The 23,579-nt window shown below is 37.3% G+C and overlaps 2 protein-coding genes across 2 annotated transcripts; both read left to right on the top strand.

Moving 5' to 3' along the window:
• Window positions 1-445: 445 nt before the first annotated feature.
• On the top strand, window positions 446-4,754 carry LOC122304944 (isoeugenol synthase 1-like). The gene is made up of 5 exons (XM_043117205.1): window positions 446-589; window positions 1,266-1,400; window positions 1,687-1,711; window positions 4,425-4,516; window positions 4,629-4,754. Exons 1-5 carry the CDS (start codon window positions 446-448, stop codon window positions 4,752-4,754), a joined length of 522 nt encoding a protein of 173 aa, XP_042973139.1.
• Window positions 4,755-19,483: 14,729 nt separating this feature from the next.
• On the top strand, window positions 19,484-21,307 carry LOC122304945 (40S ribosomal protein S3a-like). The gene is made up of 5 exons (XM_043117206.1): window positions 19,484-19,530; window positions 19,686-19,776; window positions 20,703-20,841; window positions 20,950-21,134; window positions 21,275-21,307. Exons 1-5 carry the CDS (start codon window positions 19,484-19,486, stop codon window positions 21,305-21,307), a joined length of 495 nt encoding a protein of 164 aa, XP_042973140.1.
• Window positions 21,308-23,579: the final 2,272 nt, after the last annotated feature.

Below are 23,579 nucleotides of genomic sequence, written 5' to 3' on the forward strand. Positions count from 1 at the left end.
GTTTTAACTTTATGTTGTCCCTGATCGACTCAACCAACAACAAAATAAGAATTTCAATGTTGTCTCTATTGATTGTCTACAGGATGACATAAATTGATGAAATATAATACAAACATCAAACGACACATATTTTGAACTACCGTTTGTGTTAGACTTTTATTAAATTTTTCATATACATCTTTGCTAAAATTATAGATGTTATAAACATGTATTGGATTATATGATACTTTGAACTAATTTTTTTATTTTCTCCAATATGTCTTAAATTATTAAGTGACATCAATAATTTTTATAAAATATATATTATTTTTTACAAATAATTATTTCATAAAATTAGACAAACGTGCTTTGCACGTTACTCCCACCTAGTATATATTATATATGGCTTGTGAAAAGAGCAAGATTATGATATTAGGAGCCACTGGCCGGTTACCTAGGCAATTTCATGGTGAAGGCCAGCGTTTCTCTCGGCCATCCAACCTTTGCTTACGTCCGCCCATTGCTCAAACCGAATATCAACTCCAACGCCAACCCTCCAAAGCTAGGTCTCCTCAAAGAATACGAGGCTTTGGGAGTCACCATTATCCATGTATTATCTTGATTCAGATCCTTCTAACTCACCATCGGCTCCCACTTTGTTAAGGATATGCTGTTTGATCGTCATTTTAGATTTAATCTACATTCTCAATCACTTACATATCATGATATGTCACATATTTTAAATGAGTCTCATTTAGGTGGCCAACATATGAAATCACTTAAAATATATCACATCAATAAATGTAATTAAAGATGATAAAATTTAAGAAGAAAAATAGTATTATTATTCTTATATTGTATGCATGCAATAAGCTGAAAGCTTACAAAGAAAATTGGTCTTTAATTTGGCCATTGTCAAATGTTTATTAATAGAATTATGGAAAGAGGGGGATCCTAGCTAGCAATTAGCCGAATCGTTATGCCCCACTAATGAGGGTCGATATAGATGGATTGGTTAGAAGAATTCTTTAAAAATCTCCCCATAATTTATCTGCACATGCAGAATTTGCAAATTTAGCATGGTAATTCATTAATGTGAAGTAAAGAGTAGGGCTGGCCTAATGGGATATATGGAGGAATATTTGTGCAATCACAAAGCTAGCTAGCTAGCTGGCCGGCCCCCACCCCCTTGAAAGGCCCTAAGATTACAAGTAATAGTAGTACGTACTACTGGCCGCTCTCCTTGTTCCGTTTTAGCTCATGAAAATGATTTTATTATGAAACAGGGTGAATTGGATGAGTACGGGAAGCTTGTAGCAGCGCTTTGTCATGTGGATGTTGTCATTTCTACGTTGGCTGTTCCTCAACACCTTGATCAACTGAAGATAATCCAAGCCATGAAGGATGCTGGAAATATAAAGGTGAGTGCATGCATATTTCCGAGTCGTATAAGCTGCTCCATACTCCGTATTATTTCTAAATATTTTACGTATTGGTTCCATTAATTATCACGAAGAATATGTCCATGCTCGTACGGAAAATGTTAAAATATAATTAAAATTATTAAATTTTTACATTTACATTTGGACCGGAAGAAGATCTAGAAGCACATGATTTTTTTTTTTTTAATGAATCCTCGAGATCACGAAGTACTGGATCAGAACGTCTTTGATCAGTCTTGGAATTGTTGGTGATGTTGTGTGTCAGAGATTTGTTCCGTCAGAATGTAGCGGTAAAGCCACTTTTATGGACTTTTATGGGTCAAAAATAGTGGCTAGTTGAGCTTGCGTTCACATTTGCTTCTGCCATCTTCCACCGCCAAAGCCACCTTTATGGGTCAAAAATGGTGGCTAGTTGACAACCTACATCAAGATTGCGTTCACATTTGCTTCCGCCATCTTCCACCGCCAAAGCCACTTTTATGGGTCAAAAATGGTGGCTAGTTGACAACCTACATCAAGCTTGCGTTCACATTTGCTTCCGCCATCTTCCACCTCCTTTAACTCCTATAAATACATGTTTTTGCTTTTAAAAACCTATCCCATTTTGAAAGAAAAATTTAGAGAAAGAGAGAGAGTTTTAGAGAGAAAAATAATGAGGTTTCTCCTATATATTGTTTTTCCTTTTATAATAAAGAGTGAGTTTTCTCCTTTTATAAGAGAGGGTATTGTCAATTGTGCTCTCCTTATTCAAGAGAGAAATTCTTGTAATCCTTTTGCTATAAGTGAAATTCTTCTACAATTGGAGTTCCTTATTATTTCTTTTATTCTTTCTCATTTCTACTTCAGTTGTAATTGTATGCCCCGTACCACAAGCGCCTAACAGTGGTATCAGAGCATCAGGTTTATAGCCGGTTTTCGTGCTACAGTTAGATCCAGTTAGTGGAAAGGAGGCATCTTCAATAATGGCGACGAAGTACGAAATAGAGAAGTTCAATGGGAGCAATTTCTCATTGTGGAAAATGAGAATAAAAGCAATTTTGAGGAAAGATAATTGCTTGACGGCAATTGGAGATAGGCCCGATGAGATCACTGACGACGGCAAGTGGAACGAGATGGATGACAATGCTATTGCTAATCTGCACCTAGCACTAGCTGATGGAGTATTGTCAAGTGTGGCGGAGAAAAAGACAGCAAAAGAGATATGGGATACTCTGACAAAATTGTACGAGGCCAAATCACTACACAACAAAATTTTCTTGAGAAGAAAACTCTACACCCTTCGGATGATGGAGTCAACTATGGTGACAGACCACATCAACACCCTTAACACTTTATTTTCACAGCTCACAGCAATGGGGCATAACATAGAGACGGGTGAACGTGCTGAAATTCTACTTCAAAGTCTACCTGATTCGTATGATCAACTCATCATCAACTTAACCAACAACATTGAAGTTCTAGTCTTCGATGATATTGCAGCTGCGGTTCTTGAAGAAGAAAGTCGGCGCAAAAGCAAAGAAGATAGACCAGGAGGTTCACAGCAAGCCGAAGCTTTGGTAATGACGAGAGGAAGATCAACGGAACGTGGCCCTAGTGGGAGTCAAAATCAGAGTAGATCAAAATCTAGAAGTAAGAAGAATGTCAAGTGTCATCACTGTGGCAAGAAAGGGCACTACAAAAGGGAGTGTTGGCATCTCAAGAAGAACGAAGAAGCCAAAGGAAAAGGCCCTGAGTTGTCAAAAGCTTAGGGTTGTGTAGCAAGCACCTCAGATGATGGTGAAATTTTATACAGTGAGGCAACAACAGTTACTGAAGGTAGAAGAAGATTCGCTGATGTTTGGCTTATTGACTCAGGAGCAACATGACATATGACTCCCCAGAGAGAATGGTTCGATCAATATGAACCTATCTCAGGAGGATCTGTGTTCATGGGAGACGATCACGCCTTGGAGATTGCTGGTATTGGTACCATCAAATTGAAGATGTGTGATGGTACAGTTCGCACCATTTAGGAGGTACGACATGTGAAAGGCCTGAAGAAAAATCTATTGTCTCTAGGACAATTAGATAATAGTGGGTGTAAAACCCATATTCAAGATGGGATCATGAAAATAGTTAAAGGCGCACTTGTAATGATGAAAGCGGAAAAGATAGCTGCAAATCTGTACATGCTTAAAGGAGAAACACAACAAGAAGGAGAAGCATCCACTGCGTTGGCAAGTTCGGCAGAAGAATTAACAATGATGTGGCACCGTAAGCTTGGCCACATGTCGGAACGAGATTTGAAGATTCTTGCTGAACAAAAGCTTCTTCCAGGGCTCAAAAAGGTTTCATTACCCTTTTGTGAGCATTGTGTTACTAGTAAGCAGTACAGATTGAAATTCAGTAGTTCCTCTGCTAGAAGTAAAGCTATCTTAGAACTAATCCATTCTGATGTTTGGCAAGCACCAATTTTGTCCCTAGGAGGAGCAAAATACTTTGTGTCATTTATTGACGATTACTCCAGGAGATGTTGGGTGTATCCAATAAAAAATAAAGCAGATGTATTTCCAGTTTTCAAAATATTCAAAGCGCGGGTTGAACTTGAATCTGAAAAGAAAATCAAGTGTTTAAGGACAGACAATGGAGGAGAATATACTGGTATTGAATTTGATAGCTTCTGTCAACAAGAAGGTATCAAAAGGCAGCTCACGGTGGCATACACTCTACAACAAAATGGAGTAGCAGAGCGAATGAACAGAACCTTGTTAGAACGAACAAGAGCGATGTTGAGAACTGCAGGAATGACCAAGTCATTTTGGGTAGAAGCAGTCAAGACTGTCTGTTATGTGATCAATCGGTCACCATCAACCGCAATTGATCTAAAAACGCCGATGGAGATGTGGACTGATAAGCTAGCTGATTATTCTCACTCACATACATTTGGAAGTCCTGTTTATGTTATGTACAACGCCCAAGAAACATCAAAGCTAGATCTAAAATCTAGAAAATGTATTTTCTTAGGGTATGCTGATGGAGTCAAGGGGTATCGCCTGTGGGATCCCACTGCCCGCAAGGTGCTAATTAGCATGGATGTTGTATTTGTAGAAGATAAGGTACAAGAAAAAGAAAATAATAGCGCTTCAAAAGAGAAACCAGAGACTACTACAGTTCAAGTTGAAGAAAGACAAGAATTAGAAGTTCCAGATTCTTTTGAAGCAATATCAGAGCACGAAGAACAAGAACAAGCTGAGTGTGCAATTCCACAAGTTCAACTGTCAACTTGGGAGAGAAGAAAACCAACTTGGCACTCAGAGTACATCATGGAGGGAAATGTCGCATACTGTCTACTAATAGAAGATGGAGAACCGTCAAATTTCCATGAGGCTACAAATAGTCAAGAAGCTTCTCAGTGGATGGTTGCAATGCAAGAAGAAATTGAAACTCTCCATAAAAACAAAACATGGGATCTTGTACCACTACCACAAGGAAGGAAGGCCATCGGAAACAAATGGGTTTACAAGATCAAACAAAATGGCAATGATCAAGTGGAGCGGTATCGTGCTAGATTGGTGGTGAAAGGATTCGCTCAGAAAAAAGGCATAGACTTCAACGAAATATTCTCTCCTGTTGTTCGACTCTCAACGGTTCAAGCAAGTCCTTGCGATGTGTGCTACATTTGACTTGTACTTAGAACAACTGGACGTGAAAACTGCATTTCTTCATGGAGAAATTGAAGAAGAAATTTACATGCTCCAACCAGAAGGTTTTGAAGAAAAAGAAAAAGAAAACTTGGTTTGCAGGTTGAACAAATCTCTATACGGTCTCAAACAAGCGCCGAGATGTTGGTATAAGAGATTTGATTCCTTTATCATGAGCCTTGGATACAACAGACATAGTTCAGATCCTTGTGTTTACTACAAGAGATTTGGTGATTGTAATTTCATTATTCTGTTGTTGTATGTTGACGACATGTTGGTAGCAGGCCCCAACAAAGATCGTATTACAGACTTAAAGGCACAGTTGGCTAGGGAGTTTGAAATGAAGGACTTGGGACCAGCAAACAAGATTCTAGGGATGCAAATTTATCGAGACAGAAATAATAGGAAGATATGGCTTTCTCATAAAAATTATTTGAAGAAAATCTTGCGACGCTTCAACATGCAAGATTGTAAGCCAATTTCTACCCCTCTTCCTATTAATTTCAAGTTATCCTCAAGTATGAGTCCTAACAATGAAGCAGAGAGGATGGAAATGTCTCGAGTACCGTATGCATCAGCAGTGGGTAGCTTAATGTTTGCTATGGTTTGTACAAGACCAGATATTACACAATCAGTGGGAGTGGTTAGTCGATACATGACGAATCCTGGTAAAGAGCATTGGAGTGCTGTAAAGAGGATCCTGAGATATGTCAAGGGTACCTCAAATGTCGCATTATGTTATGAAGGATCAGACTTTACTGTCAGAGGCTATGTTGATTCAGATTATGCAGGTGATCTTGACAAGAGCAAGTCCACCTTAGGTTATGTGTTTACTCTTGCTGGAGGAGCCGTAAGCTGGGTTTCAAAATTGCAGTCTATCGTGGCTACTTCTACAACGGAGGCTGAATATGTCGCAGCTACACAAGCTAGCAAAGAGGCAATATGGTTGCAAATGCTATTGGAAGAGCTCGGACACGTACAAGAGAATGTTGATTTATTTTGTGATAGTCAGAGCGCTTTGCATTTGGCAAAGAATCCAGCATTTCATTCAAGGACAAAGCACATACGAGTTCAGTATCACTTCGTTCGTGAGAAGGTGGAAGAAGGAAGTGTGGATATACAAAAAATCCATACAAAACACGATTTGAAAACGAGAATTTGTTTAGCAGCGATTATGAAATTGCTGCTAAACGAGACAATGTGCCCATACCTTTTTATTTGTTATTTTTTACTGTTTTTAACGGCGAGTCTTCAATCGCCGCCAAAACTTGAGTATCGAATTTTAATAACCCATTATTCTTACTAAGTCTCATAAGACCTAGTAAGAATAATGGGTCTCATTAATAGTTCCCAAGCATGAAAATAGGGAATTTTCATGCTTTCACCCAATTATACCTGATTGACATGGGGGAATAATACAATCCATACATCAACAAAAATTTTTGAGACCATTCTATCAAAGTGTTTAATTTCACACAAGTGTCAATTCAATTAACTATCATTGGGTGGACATTCTTACTGATCATATCTCAAATACAAGCTGAGCTATTAATTACATAATAAACTATCATCTGTATTATATAATTGATTTGGAGATTGTAGTATCACTAAAATAATCTATACCAAGTTACACATTAATCTAACAAGTGAGACCTATGTTTGGGACATTTCCCCCACACTTGGGCACTTTGGTTTTTTGAGAAAGGTGGAGAGCATGAACATTTTAGCAGCGGCCTATTTCATATTGCATGGAAGTCAGTACATGCGTATTTTCCCCTGAGAATGAAAACAGTGAAACCCAATCATAATGTATTCAAGTAATTGGTGTATGAAACCTCAAAACTAATATTTAAAAGAGGAAAATGAACTTGATCATAAAATCAATTTCAATGCAGTAACCTTAGTCTTTGTACATAAATGCATCCCGGGCCCATCATTGCTCCATGGTCGGAGTTAGTACAATTGCTCATTTGCTATGCAGTTGACAGGTCCACCCCTGCATGTCAAATGCTTTAAATCCCCTTAAAGCACTCATCAAAGCAATTCTATCCATTTATTTGGATGCTACGTATGTCTTGGAAACACAAAGCAATTCTATCCATTTAACTTCATATATATACAGGTTGATGTTAAGTACCATGAGTATGACTGAAAAGCAATGGATCTCCAAGTCAAGTTTCCATATTATTGATAAAGGAAAAAAGAACGGATCTATAAGTCAAGTCTACGTATCATTAACAGGTGAAAACTCCATGAGCTTGATTAAAAGATTGTTTATATGTGCTTTTGGTACTACATTGAAATATATGATGTTCACCTTTTCCATCTTGGCAAATTCTTGTTGGAGAATAATATTTCACATTTTGAAAGACATTGGACTTCACTGCAAATATTATAGCGCACACACACACATGCAAGTACGGTTATTGGAGGTATAATAAAAAAAGGTTCCAAGGTTAACGGGGAACAAGTCCAAACATATTTCAGCCAAAACCATGTCAGCCAGGAAGCAAAATTAAATTCAGGATATAAAATGACGCCAGAAACAAAGATATGTTGGGTATCTCATGGGCCACATACCTCATAACCATGTGAAGCTACTTTGACCTTATTCTCAAGGCTTTCTGCCTTGGCTTTATCACCATCCATCTTCTTCTTCACATTTTCAAATTCATTCTGCAAAGCTGCAAGCTTCTCTATGTTTCCAACAACACTTGAGAGACCGTAAGCATTACGGGTAGGAAAGTACATGAGATCATTTAGGCAAGTACTGTGTGCTTCAACATAGATAGAAATTCAACATTTGAATCCATACATAGAAATTCAATATTTGGATAATCATTTTGAATCAGGTATAATGCTTACAGGAGAGAGAAGTTCCTGACGTGGAGTTGCAATAATTTAGGTATGGAATTGGTTGAAAGAAGAAATGGTGTAAAAAGTCAATTTGAGGAGAGTTTCTTTTCCTTTTTCCTGAGGACATTAGCCAATTTTAATACTTACAAAACTCTTAACACCCAAAAAAAAAAAATGTCATTTTATATGATTGATGACGAAATGAATTTCAGTTTAAAAAGGCAAACTATTAAATAATATTAAGGCTTTGACAATCCTGTTTACTAGAATTTGGATGACTCACCAAGCACTTCATTCTGGATTGGAGGGACCATCAGGATGCAATGGTCCAAAAATTGTAGATCATATTGAACTGATCTAGGTCAGCAATTAATACCATTATCTGCAGATGATCCCTGTATGAAAAACTTGAAAACGTTTTGGTTAATTTCTGAACACAGATCAATTATTAATTAATACCTGTCCAGGCAGGCAGAAATTAATTAATTAGAAGGATCAGCCGCCCTTCATCCAAACTACTTTTCCATAAAGAATCATGCATCATGTTAATGGTGCTACATGCATGTATACACATTAATGTTGCAGAAAATATGACATATTCTTCTTGGAAAAAGAGAAAATACATGAGTAGTAGAGATCACTAGCTACTATATGAGAGTTGAGTTGCATCATCGTGATTTGAAGGTTCAGTGCGTCTTTATATGTTGAAAATTTTGTTCTTCTTCCAGGGCGCATCAGCAACTAGCTAGCAGTACCTCTTTTTATGATCCATACATACAGAAAGAATGTATGCTCTTCTAATCTAATTGCCTAGCTCATGAGTACCAAGTCTCCCGGCCGGTACTCATAGCATATATATATAATCCATATGCTTTCTTGTTTGCTTTTTAATGAACTCGTTGTAGATCATCGATTATTTTACTGGGTATCTCATGGGCCAAAACATATTTCAGCCAAAACCATGTCAGCCAGGAAGCAGAATTCATATTCAGGATATATACAGTCGCCAGAAACAAAGATATGTTGGGTATCTCATGGGCCACATACCTCATAACCATGTGAAGCTACTTTGACCTTATTCTCAAGGTTTTCTGCCTTGGCTTTATCACCATCCATCTTCTTCTTCACAATTTCAAATTCATTCTGCAAAGCTGCAAGCTTCTCTATGTTTCCAGCAACACTTGAGAGATCGTAAGCATTACGGGTAGGAAAGTACATGAGATCATTTAGGCAAGTACTGTGTGCTTCAACAAATTCATCAAGGGATTGATTTTCATGCCCCATTGCCAGGCGAAGATACCGAGCCTCTTCCCCTATCAAAGTATCAGCTTACTGACAACGCATAGAAAATTGAATTTTAGTGGCTCAGAGCAACCCTTGTCTAACAAAATCACCTCTCTGTTGGTGATGCATGAGTGTGCAAATACACTAATTAAAGAGGTGGTTATGAACAGCAAAAAATGAGCATTCTTAAATCAGCTGGCTCATGAAAGGGACATGCCTGACTGTCAAAAAATGCAGTAACAGATTAAGTCTATCAACAGTGACAAACCACGTTCAGCAGTTCATGCAGATATTGAATTTATTCTCCTCACTAAACTTTTCCACTGACTGTATCTTTCACTTGTAGATCTGAGATATCTAATCTAGACATATGAGAGACAATAATTCTTTTTCCAGTATGCTAAGAATATAGAAAAGCAGTTTTCTTAATACAGCATTAGAGATATGAAACTAGAGTTAAACCAAGAAGCTTTATCAAAGAAGAAGAGGAATGCAAAGGGAGAAAACTTGCGTTTTCAGTTTCCTACAGTCACGTTCACAGAAAATCTGAAACCTTTGACTTATTTTTCATCTCCCTTCAATCCACCTGAATCTGAGTCACTTGCATTGTAACCTAAATGAGTACCAAATGCTAATCAATTATGGAAGCAAGGCCATACCATACCAATTAATAACCAAGCCGGATAGAGAATAATTTGATGTTTATCGCTTACGTTCCAAACTATAACCCGATGTCATTGAAGCTCTATTACTCCAAGTGTGTCCCTTTAAAACCAATGTATAATATATTAATTCACTTGTCACATGTTAACAACCAACGAATGAAATGGTACAACTTCCTCAATCAAGCAGATAAATAAACACAAGTAAAATTAATCATAGCTCAGTACTCCAACTACAGATTAGAAAAACCAGCCTACGCCAAAATCCACTAGAATTCTAAAGAGCACTGTAGAATGCTGAGGATAATCAACAGAGACCGGAATACTTAAACAAATATATATCTTAAGCAAATTCTGGTTAAGCCCCAATACTGTTGTTCTGGTCAACTCGACCACTTGAAGATTGGTCGTTAGAGAGTACTTACCTATTGGTTTTGAAGTCTTTCGAGTTAGGCATGGCAAAGAGGCAGTGGAACCCTCGGATAAGTTTCCCAGAAATCAATGACCGGAATATATGCTCAAAACACTCCTCCAAAAATACTACATCAGGCCGAGAGTTGCTTATCTCCCCGGTGTTGACATAGTTCGTTTAGTATATATATATAGTAATATATATATATATATATATTGCCCAGCTGTCACCATCGACTACCAAAATACCACCCAAACAGGCAAAAAAAGGACCCCCCCTTATGGGTCGGAGGGCTCATTACACTGAGTCTGTCGATATGACTCAGTGAATGACGGATGATCCTTAAAAAAGGACTGAAGCAATCTATCGGTCGCAAACTGATGCTCCCTAAGAGCCCGCATCTCTGATCTCATTTCTTCCAGCTGACTCTTTTAGTCATCAGCATCTTTCTTGTGTTGTTCAGCATCTTTCTTGTGTCTTTCAATCTCAGAAAGGTAGCATTGCATTTTCACTTGGTCACGTTGTCGCGAGGACTCAGGGATGACCATCTCTCCGAGTCCTCGTGCATATCCAGGTCGATGGCCAAGGACCTCCCTAAAGACACTCGATGCTGCCTCACCACAACGTTGCTCTGGTTCTAGGCCATCCAATCTACCTTGCATCTCCTTCTGCACAATGGTAAAACAATAATTAGGGGAAATCGAGTCATGTGCTATGTATGCAATATATTATTATCAGAAAGAAACGTAGAATGCTGGGACTATAACTGTACTACTCACGTAAGCATCTTCAGTAGCATCTGTCATAAACTTATTCTTCTTCTTCGACTAGCGCGTCTCCTTATAGAAGTCAACCAAATTTCCATTCTTAGCGTGCTACATTTGTGAGCATTAAGTATAAGAAGTCAAGACTTTCTGGTGTGGTGATGTATTGGCAACCACATGTGCATTTTATTCTCAAAATCATTGAAATTAACCACAATCACAAAACACACTTTAAGCTCAGGTAATCATATCACCCAATCACAAAACACACGATAGTGTGTGCATGTTGAGGACAATATTTATTAATACTTAAAAGATACTTAAATGAGTACTGGGAGGAATCCTCATACCTTTTGCTCAAGTATTCGGACGAATGACTTACATCCCAATGTGTGATTAATTGCCTGCTTCTTTTGGTTCTCCCGATTTTGACTTGAAATTTTCTGCCATGCACATAAGTCATGGTAGCTTACTTAAACAACTGGATTTTCCACAACAATATTCAAACATATTAAATGGAAGGATTTATGGTTTAATATGAGAAATAACATATATACCTTGAAGGCGTCACTGCCTCACCTACCACACAACTTGACCCATACAAGGGGGTCCAGTAAGCTTGTCCCATGAGCTAATGCTTCTTCATGGCTTCCAAAGGATTCGTAAATCTTGTGCAAGTCATGATGGAAGCTGTTGAAGCGCTTACAAAGTGCCTTTGTCACCGTCAATCGGCGGTTTTCACGTTCCCAGTCAAGCACGAAGTCAGACTACAAGTCATAGCGAACTAGTATTAATGTTTATGTAATATGACATAAACCACTTCCAACTCTTAATAGCAAATTAACCAACCCGATAACTTACCCGAATGCGGTCAATGAGCTCCTCTTTCATGGCAGCCGGGACATCAGTCCATCGCGCATGACTCATGTCACAAAATTGTTTAACAATCCATGATACTCGTGTCGTGAATATAGAAGCGTGTTCACAACACGGGGCTGTCTCACTATCGTTTATCTTTAAAAGCACTTTACCGTGCTTCCTCACCTTCTCAAACTTGATGCATCTAGCGGGCCCACGAGATCTTCTTCTCTGTTACTGCGTTAGTTCGGGCCTCGTGGGGGCGTCCGCAACTGCGTATCAAAATATGAACTAGATTAGTGTATGTAATCAAAAAATGTATCTTTACACTTATAAGCACATATGGAAGGGTCAAAGCATTCATATTGAAAAAAAACTCACCAGTTTCTGGTATATAGCTTTCTTCCATTCTCGATTCTTCTCTAGGAGGCGATTGTTCCCGCACTTGTAAGGGTTCTCGAATAGGCGCAGGTGTGGGAATTAGATTGGTTGCTGGTGGGGGACTTGGGGGCTGTGTCGAGTCATCCGATGATGATTGATTACCCTCCTCAGGGCTATGATATGAGGAGATTTTTGCTCCCCGTGGTCGGTTGTGGCGAGCCGAGTATGGTACATGTTGCCGAGCACGAATACTTCGAAGTCTCCCTCCACCTCTAGAACTGGGTCCCGCTCGGTCACCTGCGTGTGTATGAGTTAATATCATTGTGTTTAAACATTAGGTCCATTCCACAAAATAATCTCAAAGTCACAGACAACAATAGAAATGAATTGATCACTTATCTACCATTTTCAATTACTTCATGGGTAGCCTAACCCATGAAGTAATTGATTTCATGTGTATTTGAATGACAATAACTTAACCATCTATTTTTTGATACCTTGAGGAGTAATAGTGCTCCTCATGCCTCCAACTTGAAGATGGGATTACATGATAAATTGGTCGAGATATGAGGAAGAAAATCCAACCCAAACTTTGTCCACTTCAACCTTAATGCAATGTAGTAATGTTGCTCCCTCACCTGACACAGTAATAATATGATAGACATTAGAAGTCAATCAAATTTAGAGGAAATGTTCATATATGAAAACATAAATGGAAGAAAGCTACATAAACTTTCAGTCCTAATATTCAATAATTGTACTTAATGGTTTTAATAAATCATTCAAAAAATGTATTTCATACTTAATGGTTTTAAGTATGCTATATGATTGAGTTGAAATATTGCATATTTTAGCTATTTAAAATCAATGTATTTTAAATTCATCATGACATAATTATTGGTTTTAAATGAAAAAATGGTTAATAAGAATAAATACAAGTTGTGATTTAAATTAATTAATAGCATGAGTTTATGCTTAATTTTATAACTTGAGATTTCATTGGATAATGTTTATTCATATACATATTTTATTTAGAAAGCTTGGTATGAGATAAATTTTGTGTGTGATCCATATGTTAAACTTTTTGAATAGATTGAAGTCATTAACGCATGCATGACTCAAAACAATGAATTTTGGCTTGTAGGTCCTATACACATGGCATGGAAAGATATATTGAATTGTTGACCACCTCTAGATTGAAGAGTGCCGTATGCACTTCATCCCACCAACTCAACTCAAGTCACTCTCATCAATCATCCACCACCTCTCAAAGTTTCACTTCAAGATTAGCAATACGTGGGGAGGAAAGCACATTCACATGGACTAAGCAACATGTGGGGACATTGGTATTTTCTATTGACAAAAGATGAAATGGTGGGAAACATATGGACCCATTGTATTAATTCTTTTGGACAATAGAATTGCATTTTCAAGAGGAAAGGCACGCACTAAGCCATTTAGTGTGGGGAGGAAAGTCAATTGTGATGTGTATGATAATCATTAATGAGAAGTGATCCCTTTCCCCACCACCTCTTCCATTCACGCTCCCACTTACTCAACCCAATAAGTGGTCCTTTTCTCCACTCAAATAAATCCACCGATTCCCTTCCAATGGGCCATGAAAAAGCACCTCTTTTGGAAAGAAATTGTCTTCCAAGTGGTTGCATATCACATAGATTTAATCCATTCACACGGCAACAACCTCACATGGCAAGCTGGATCCCACGGAAGAAAAAGAAGGAAAGTGTTCCGATTGTGATGTGCATGGTGATCCAAGTGAAGAGGAAGTTGATGCATATGAATTGGCTGAAACATGTGCAAGGTTGGAAGCTGAGAAATCGGCATGATTAAAGGGAAGTTGTTGGCTGAAACATGATCCCATTAAAGTGAAGAGAACTGGTGCATTTGAGCTGCATAAACATGTGAAAAGCTAGAAAGTGGTCTGGTTATTAAATGAAGAAAAAGATGGTCTATTTGAGCTGCTGTCCACCGAATTGTCTCCACCAAATTTGACATTGAAAAAGTCATTGAAGGCTGCTGTCCACTAAATTTGACATTGAAGAAGTCATCAAAGGCTGCTGCCTTTCCACCGAATTGGACAAGAGCTGTTGGAGAAGAAAGATAGCTGGAATGCAAGTGGATTAATTCGGTTTTTCTTGCTTCTACACATGGAGGGACACTACGGAATCATGGCTACACATTCTGCTTTGAATTTTAAAATACTATAGCAGCACATGGAGAGAGTTACAAGACACAAGAGCTGTTGGAGAAAGAAGATAGCTGGAAAATAAGTTGATTAATTCGGTTTCAGCACATGGAGGGACATAGTGGAAGCATGGCATCATGGCTGTACACATTGCTTTGAATTTTAAAAGAACAAAGCATCACATGGAAAGCTCACAAGACAGCTGGATGGTTGAGACACACGGCTATAAAAAGACCTTAGAAAACAAAGGAAGGGAAGAGGAAGAGGGGGCTGAAATACTACTCATGTTCGGCAGTTTTTGTTTGGCTGAAATCTTTAGTTTTTGTTCGGCAGTTTTTTTTTGTTACAATGCTTTGTTGTTTTAGAGTTTTTATTAAGTGTATTAAAAATTGTTCTAGAATTTTATTTCATTAAGTGTAATACCTTAAATTCTTGCAAGTGTGTTAGTTTGTTTCATGAAACAAAAGAATTATTTTAGAAGTTTTAATTAAGTGTGCTAGTTGGTTTCATGCAACAAAAGAATTGTTTTAGAAGTTTTAATTAAGTGTGCTAGTTGGTTTCATGCAACAAAAGAATTGTTTTAGAAGTTTTCATTAAGTGTGCTAGTTTAATTTATTGCAAGAAGGGTTCGGTTGAGAGCTTTTGTTTTTGATTTTTCTGAAACATCATACGTGGGGAGTAGAGGAGTTGTTCTAAAGTTTTCATTAAAGGTTTGGAGATTAATTTTCAAGAGTGATACATGAGAAGTTGTTTCTTTTTGCTTTAGATTTCAATTGAATGGTGAAGGGGAGTTTTCGTCTAGACTTTTCGTTCTCTATTTTATTTAACTTCAGTTTAAAGTTTATGAAATACTTTTGAGATTTTTTTGGCTTAGAAGTTTGGGTAATTTATTTGCTGTTTACTTATTTCATGTTATTTATTTTTCTCACTTCTTTAAGCCTTCATTTAATAGTGATTACAATTGTTATGTGTTATTTTGAGAATTTGTGATTTAAATACAAAGATGAATTCTAGAATCTTGGTTTTGCACATTTTCAATTTCCAGTTCATGTTTTGTCAATTACTTTTTAATTTAGTTTAATTCTTAATTTAGTTTTATTAATTTCTGAGTTTAATCTATTAGTCCTTTACATTCCAATCCGACAATCAAAATCTAGAAACATGAATCTAGTCCATGACTAGTAACCTCTTCCATCCATTGCACATATCATCCTCTTGTTTTCTCTTTGTGAAGTTTTTCACATTTTTCAACGAGTTTAATTTTAGGTAACTTTCCCTAAGGAGACGATCTAGGAATTTATTCCTAATTATTACACGACATCCTCCTGCACTTGGGATAGCATTAGTGCTACTCATTTTTGAGTGAGTCACTATACCAACAATAACGAGGTTTTTGTTTCTAGCTTGTAATTATAAATCTGACACATATTCTTCGTCTGTGGATAGGTCATCATCATCTGAATATTCCCCCTCACTAGTCGCATCTCCAGAACCAGAAGGAATCATATCATCATTAATAAATCCAGATTCTTCTATGCATTGACCATCCACATGCATGACTTCTCGTGCATCAATATGACTAGGTGGTATATCAATCCTATCCAATGGAGTGGACACTAGATCTGCATTATCGCACTGAACTGGTTCATAATAATATGATGACTCACTTTCTTGATCGGCCTCATTAGTACTTGGAAAACCATTAATATCTTCCTGAATCCTCGGCACGGACGGAATGTTGTATACATTCCTATTTGTATAGTTCTGCATAACATCCCAATTTCCTTTCGCCCTTAAATCTCTTATGTAGAAACATTAATCAGCTTGACTCGCCAACACGAATGGTTCATCCTTATACCAAATCCTGTTCATGTTGACACTAATCATATGGTCATCCACCCGCACCCCTTGTTTTCTATCACCAACGTCAAACCAAGTACATTCAAATAGATACACCCAACGCCACTCCATGTAGCGTAACTCGATGATATTTTTAATTGCATCGTAAAAGTCTGCGTTATTTGTGGCGTCATCCCCGATTACTAACACTCCAAAATTTTGTGTACTCCAACGCGATTCACAATGCTTCGTATGAAACCTTTTTTCATTTATTATGCAAGCATCATATGATGCAATTAACCGGTCAGGGCCGCAAGCCAACGCATACAGATCAGCAGATACATCAAGTGGAGTCTCCGTACGATGTTCCTGGATCTATAAAACAATCGAAGAAAATTGACAATGTATATTTTCATCATTCCAAAACATGTCAGAAAAATCAGAGAGTAAAGTCAACGGATATAAGGATGGAGAAGAACTTACACGGTGCTTGAACCAAGTGGGAAATTCAGTTTGATGCATGCGATCGATGCAACTTGGGTGTTGCACTTTACATTTCTTCTAGTGTTCCCTACATTTGGGTGCATGGAATCGCAAACCAACAATGGCAAGACGTTATTGTTGCATATATAAAAACTGGATAAAATTGAATGTAAGTAGATTTTGTAGGAAACTCATTGATGCTTACTGTATATAGGGTCCAATCTCCAAACAATTGTTGAGCACATACCAGATGGCTGCCTTAAAAAGTTTATCTTCTAATTGCACATTGGAAGCTATACCCAAGGGACGAACTTTCTGGTTAAAAATTCTGAATCCATCTATATTTTCCTCTTCATCAGCATCAATATTGCGGTCTGCTCGAGTGAACTTCGTCTCAACATCTTGGAGGTATATGGAGTAAAATGTCAAGCATTCAGTGTGAATGTAGACCTCGGCTATTAAACCCTCTGGTCAAGCTTTATTCTTAACATACCGTTTAAATTTGCCGAGATATCTCTCAAATGGGTACATCCACCTATTTGTACTGGTCCCCCAAGTATGGCCTCACGGGGCAAATGAACAGCTACGTGGACCATGATATCGAAAAAGGAGGGAGGAAATATCATCTCCAGTTTACAAAGAATTGTGACAATATCTGTTTGGAGCTGGGATAGGCGATTCACATCCAGTGTTCGAGCACACAACTCTTTGAAGAAAGTGTTAAGTTCAGTCAAAACCAATGCAATGTCACTTCTTAAAAAACCCTGAGCAGCGATTGGGAGTAGTCTTTGAAGGAAAACATGATAGTCATGGCTTTTCAACCCAGTGATTTTGCAATCGCGTAGAGAAACACAGTTCGAGATATTGGAAGAGAACCCGTCTGGAAATTTGATATCGGTCAGCCACTCACAAAATTTATTCTTTTCATCTCCGTGTAATGTGTACAGTGCATTTGGCATTGTTACATGATCACCTTCATGCCTCAAATGTAACTCTTTTCTATAGCCCAAAATCTCCAGGTCACGCCTTGAATTGATATTATCTTTAGTTTTTCCTGAAATGTTCATTAAAGTGAATAAGATGTTTTCGGCAATATTCTTCTCAATATGCATAACATCTAAATTATGCCGAAGTCGAAGTGTTGACCAATAAGGTAATGTGAAGAATATGTTGGACTTTGTCCATTCAGCTCTTCTGCAGTACGTTTTCTCTTCCTACGAGATTTGCCAAACATCACCTCCCCAATCATCTGCAATTGAGTTAGAATATCGTATCCTCTTATATCCCTTGGTGGCATGCGATGATCTTCTTTATCATTGAACAACCCTTTTCTCCTTCTCCATATGTGATCTGGCGGTAAGAAACGTCGGTGTCCCATATAACAATGTTTTCGGCCATATTTCAACCAATTGGAGTCTGTGTCAGCATTACAAGTCGGACAAGCTAATTTCCCCTTTGTTGACCAGCCGAAGAGATTCCCGTAGGCAGGAAAGTCATTGATTATCCACAACAATGCAGCATGCAACCTAAACGTCTCCTTAGTTGAGGCATCATAGGTAGGTACCCTATTTTTCCAAAATTCAAGCAATTCATCAACCAACGGCTGCAAGTAAACATCGATATCATTCCCTGGTGACCTTGGGCCTGGAATAATCAAAGATGTTATAAAAAATTGGTCTTTCATGCATGACCACGGCGGCAAGTTATACAGGACAAGGATCACAGGCCAAATGCTATGAGGTTTAGCCAAGTTGTTGAACGGAGTGAAGCCGTCACTTGCTAGTCTGAGCCTAACATTGTGAGAATCCGCAGCGAACCAACTATGATGTTCATCAAATTTTTGCCAACACTCAGAGTCAGCCGGATGTCTCATACTGGTATCTTCTATCAGCCGTTGGTCTTTATGCCATCTCATTTCACCTGCTATCTTTGCAGACATAAAGAGATGCTGCAATCTTGGTTTCAACGGAAAATGGCGCAACACTTTTTGAGGTATAACGCGTGATCCATGCGTATTTGGAATCCACCTCAAAGCCTTACATACAGGGCATTCATTAAGAGCGGCCTTTTCCTTCCAGAATAAAATGCAGTCGTTGGGGCATGCATGGATTTTGTTGTAATTGAATCCCAACCCGTGCTCCAAAGACTTTGACTCCTCATATGATTGTGGCAAAAGCACATCAGGAAAGGAAGACCGCAACAGATCAAGGAGCATGTCAAATGACTTAATTGACCATCCACCGATTGATTTGATATGTAATAACTTGAAAATGAATGACAACTTTGTAAATTTAGTACATCCGTCAAAAAGAGGACGTCGGGCATCCTCCAGTAGCTTCTCAAAAGTAGTTGATGGTGAATCTTCGGGTATTGGTGACCTATTTGGTGCAGTAGTGTTGTCTTCAGGCACATGAACAAAGGTGCTTGACCGGATGTCATCCAACATATGTTGCATGTCATCGATGTAATCATCTTCTGGTAAAACGTTGTCACCAACATCATCATCACTGACGTTCAATGTTGTCTCCTCCTCCCCATGAAATATCCACTCTGTGTAATTTGGATTGATCCCTTTGATAAACAAATAGGATTCCACCTCATTTGTTGGTAGCCACAGATTGTTAAGGCATGTACGGCATGGACACCGAATCTGATCCCATCCGCAAGCATGCCTTCGTGCTTGTGTGAGGAAATTTTTAACCCCTTCGGCATATATAGGCGATAAAAGTCTATCAGCCTCGTTCATCCAACTTTTGTTCATCATTGATGAATGCAGATTTTGCTATTAGCACGGGGAAAATGGGGAATACTAATGTTGCCCCGATGGATAATATGGCAGGGGCAAAATGAAGTATGAACAACAATGTTTCATGCAGAAGATGAAGAATGGTCTCATATTTGTGTATAATTCATCCTTATTGGAGAAGCAAGTGTGACATATTTGCTTTCAGGAAACAACCCTTTCTCATTGATATATGGCGAATTGGGTTGATGGTTAAGCAACCCTTTCTCATTGATATATGACTTGATGTGATTTAATGGTGCTATATAAGAATATTTATGTCAGTTGTTCGCTTTCTTATTGAAGTCTCTGGAACATGGTTTTTTTGTTATGGAGAAAACCAGGTTTACGGTTCTACTTGCTGTCTCGTTGTTGATTTCATATATTTGCTCAATGGAGGCGAATCATTTCTTTGATTCTAGAATGAGACTGTTATATTAACTTCATAAGACAACTTTACTAGGTTTTTTTAACAACCCAGGCTCCTCATAGTTTAAATAGACGTAGTATTGGACTAGGAATATCTCGTGCGAGTCCTTGTACTGAATCTCATTTTAAGCAGGGTAACAGCTAGGACTTTTCTTTAGCTATTTAAATCTGAATTAAGGAAAAGTTTTTATGCACCTTCCTTTTTCCTTTTAGAAATTATAATACCTCTTTTTTTGTTTATTAAGTAAGAAATTATGATATTTGTAAAATTATGGAAGTTTTGATATTACGCAGTAAGAATACTTGAAAGCATGGCCTGCTTTTATTTTCTTTGACAGAAAATTGTTTTTCTGTCCACACTTTTTTTTATCATGTAGTATATTGTCGTTCTTTTCACGCCGTAGGACATAAACTTTTCTAGTTTATGACATGGATTCTGGTTGTGGCAACCTTGCCTTTATGTGCTTTTCCTCCCTAATGTGAATTTGATGTGATTCTTTTGTTATCTTTACTGTGTTTGTTGATGATGAGCATACTTTTTATCTTCCACAATCATTAAGTTAATGGTGATTAACGTGCTTAGAATTTGTGAATATATGTTATCTGTGCACCTACTAATTAAGCTATCTGCTGTCTCTTTTACAGATTGCTTCTGAAGGGATCAAACATAGAGTTATTGAGGTATCAATGGCTGATCTTCAGGATGATGAGGATCATGCATACAGAGAGATCAGATTGAGAGCTGAGGATGTTCAAGGGAAGAATGTCATTTTTCCATTTCTGGGTATGTTTAATCATTTAGTTTCATCTGCGCACAACATGGTTAATGCTATTTTAGGATGAGAAACAAACACGGTTTTTTTTTTTTTTTAACAAGTGTCAAACATTTCAGGGAATGGATTTTACCAAAGACAAGTTGAGGTCTTTGGTAAGGAAATGGCAGACAATGATCGAGGCTCATGTGGATGTGAAGCTACTGACAGTTACAGTTTGAGGATGTTCTGCATTGGATTTACTAAGAGGCGGCAAAACCAAGTTAAGAGGACATGTTATGCCCAGTCCAGCCAAAGTAGACAGGTGATATTAACTAGGTTATCATGAAGGTTAATTAGATACCTATCTAACTATTTATCATCAAACAAAGTGCAAAGATTGCACCTTGGAAGACTTATACTGATTTATTCTGTATTGTTTTTGTGTTTTGCATAATGTTCTAGGTAAAAGATTCTCTTACTTACTGGCTTAAATGATTCTGGTCGTTGGTGAAGTTATTGATAAATGCAATAACAGATAATATAAAAGATAAAGTACACTGCCTTATATCCCAACTAATCCTTCTCCTGACAACCAATCTATTGATTAAGATTGGTTGTTAACTCCATCTGTGTGGTGGTTATTTTGATTGTTATCGTTTTAAGTATTTGTCAGACAACTTATGTATGCACATGAAGGTTAAGATAGACAGATGTGGTGATAATAATTACTGGTATCACCACATTTCAAAGGGTGTCTCTCCATGGTAGCGACTCCAGACAATGGCTGGATTCTCCTTTCCAGATTGTACATCAGAAGGTTTGAAGGTAATTACCTTAGAACATGAATTCCTCAGCCAAAAATAACATTAACACAAGAAATTATAACTCAACATGAAAAGAGTCAGTGCATCAATGTAAATATAAGTAGTACAGTAAGAATGAGATATTAAAACCAATAATTTGTAGGCAGCACTCTAGTTTTGCATCTCATTAATAAACATATTATATATATGGAGATTAGATAGCTATCTAGCTGCTGAAGTTGTGGAGATTCACAGAAAAACAGCAGAAGTTGCAGGATAAAGGATACCAATTCTAATTTCTGTACTGAAAGAGAAAATGGAAAAAGAGACTCATGTATTCAAGGCAATTATTGAGGTACTACATATTATATTTATATAATGAATTTGGACAATATATGACAAAACCAAGAGAAGAGAATGGCAGAAAAAATACTACTGCAAAACTAACACAAAGTAACTAATATGGAGGAGTAACCTTTATATATTTATTCACTCATGTACTGTTCATCATGTACATGCAATATATAAGAAAAGCAGGTAAATTAAGAGATTTTAAGTGGAGCCTGGCCTTTGAGATGCATGGCGGGCCAAAGACCCCACAAAGAGAAAGGAAGGGGGAAAACAGCTTTATAGCTGAAATGGAGGGGAGTTTTTCCAGATTGAACTGAAGTAAACATATACTCTTCCTTTTGCATAATCAATTTTTATTGATTGTGCAAAAATATTGATCTATTTTTATATTTTGTTAACCTAATAGGGTTTTTTAGATGGTTCCTTTTAAGAAAACAAAAAAAGAGATAACCAAGCAAAAAAAGGCAAAGGGCATGAGTATGAAATGACACAAGATCGGGTGCACTTGGGGGCAGTGGAAACCTTAAGCTGTTGAGGGTGTTGGCATGGGAATACAAAAGAGAAGCAAATATATATTATAATCAATATTTATTAAAAAATATATATATAAGTGGATTGCAAGAGAGTTTGTAATCATGGGGGAAGCATATTCTGGAATTATATTCAAGTAATTGGTGAGACATATTATTTTTGGAGGAATTGTGGAGTCTTAGCCCTTTCCATAAAAATATGTTCATCTTAACATATAATAAGTATTATAATGGGATATAATACTGCATAGGAAACATATCTATTACTATGTAGTTAAACTATTGCCTACAGTCATATTAAACAATATATCTAACTTTTATTGTTTAGACTAATTAACCTAAAAATAGACATCTCCATCTGACTATAATAACACAATAGCATATTCCTCCATATGTGTCTACATTTATACCAGATAATTAACAACATGTGACCAAGTCAGCCATTCTGAACTAATAGTGGATTTTGCATAGGAAATAGCATCAAGCTGTGTCAAAACTGAATAAATATAAGTAAGCTACCAAAAAGACAGCCTTAGGAAACAGATCTTACATTAGCATGAGCTTTGTTTGAAAAGCCAAAGTGGTCCCTAAGAATGAAAGGAGAGAAAATACAAGAAGTAAGTCCGTACTCCCTGTTCCCTTGATTTTCAAGTAATATTTTCTTCCTTAGGTGAAATTTATAATTTTTTTCCCTTTCTTTCTAAATACCAAAAACGAAAAAGGCGTTGTTGTTGACAGAATTATTGTGTCTAGAATACACACACATTATATACAGTTTACAATCTTTTCACTTGTACATTTAATTTTGTAACTTGGATGATTTTACTTATAGCCATTGTGAAACTACCAAAATAATTTGCATCTCTATGCTGTTTATATTTCTAGCCATGTTTTAGGCCCCAATAAAAACTTAGCTCCATTCATATATTTTTTGCACTTCAAACTTGGCATTCTTCAAAGCCATATAATAGTAAAGAATACCAGCGAGTGAAAATTCATCCAAGTGTGCCACATGAAGATGGCTGTTTAGACTCATCAATTTTTGTCTTCTATTCCTCTGTTTTCTCAGCAATCAAATTGTGC

The sequence above is a fragment of the Carya illinoinensis genome, chromosome 3 (assembly GCF_018687715.1).
Source record: "Carya illinoinensis cultivar Pawnee chromosome 3, C.illinoinensisPawnee_v1, whole genome shotgun sequence".
NCBI classification, from domain to species: domain Eukaryota; kingdom Viridiplantae; phylum Streptophyta; class Magnoliopsida; order Fagales; family Juglandaceae; genus Carya; species Carya illinoinensis.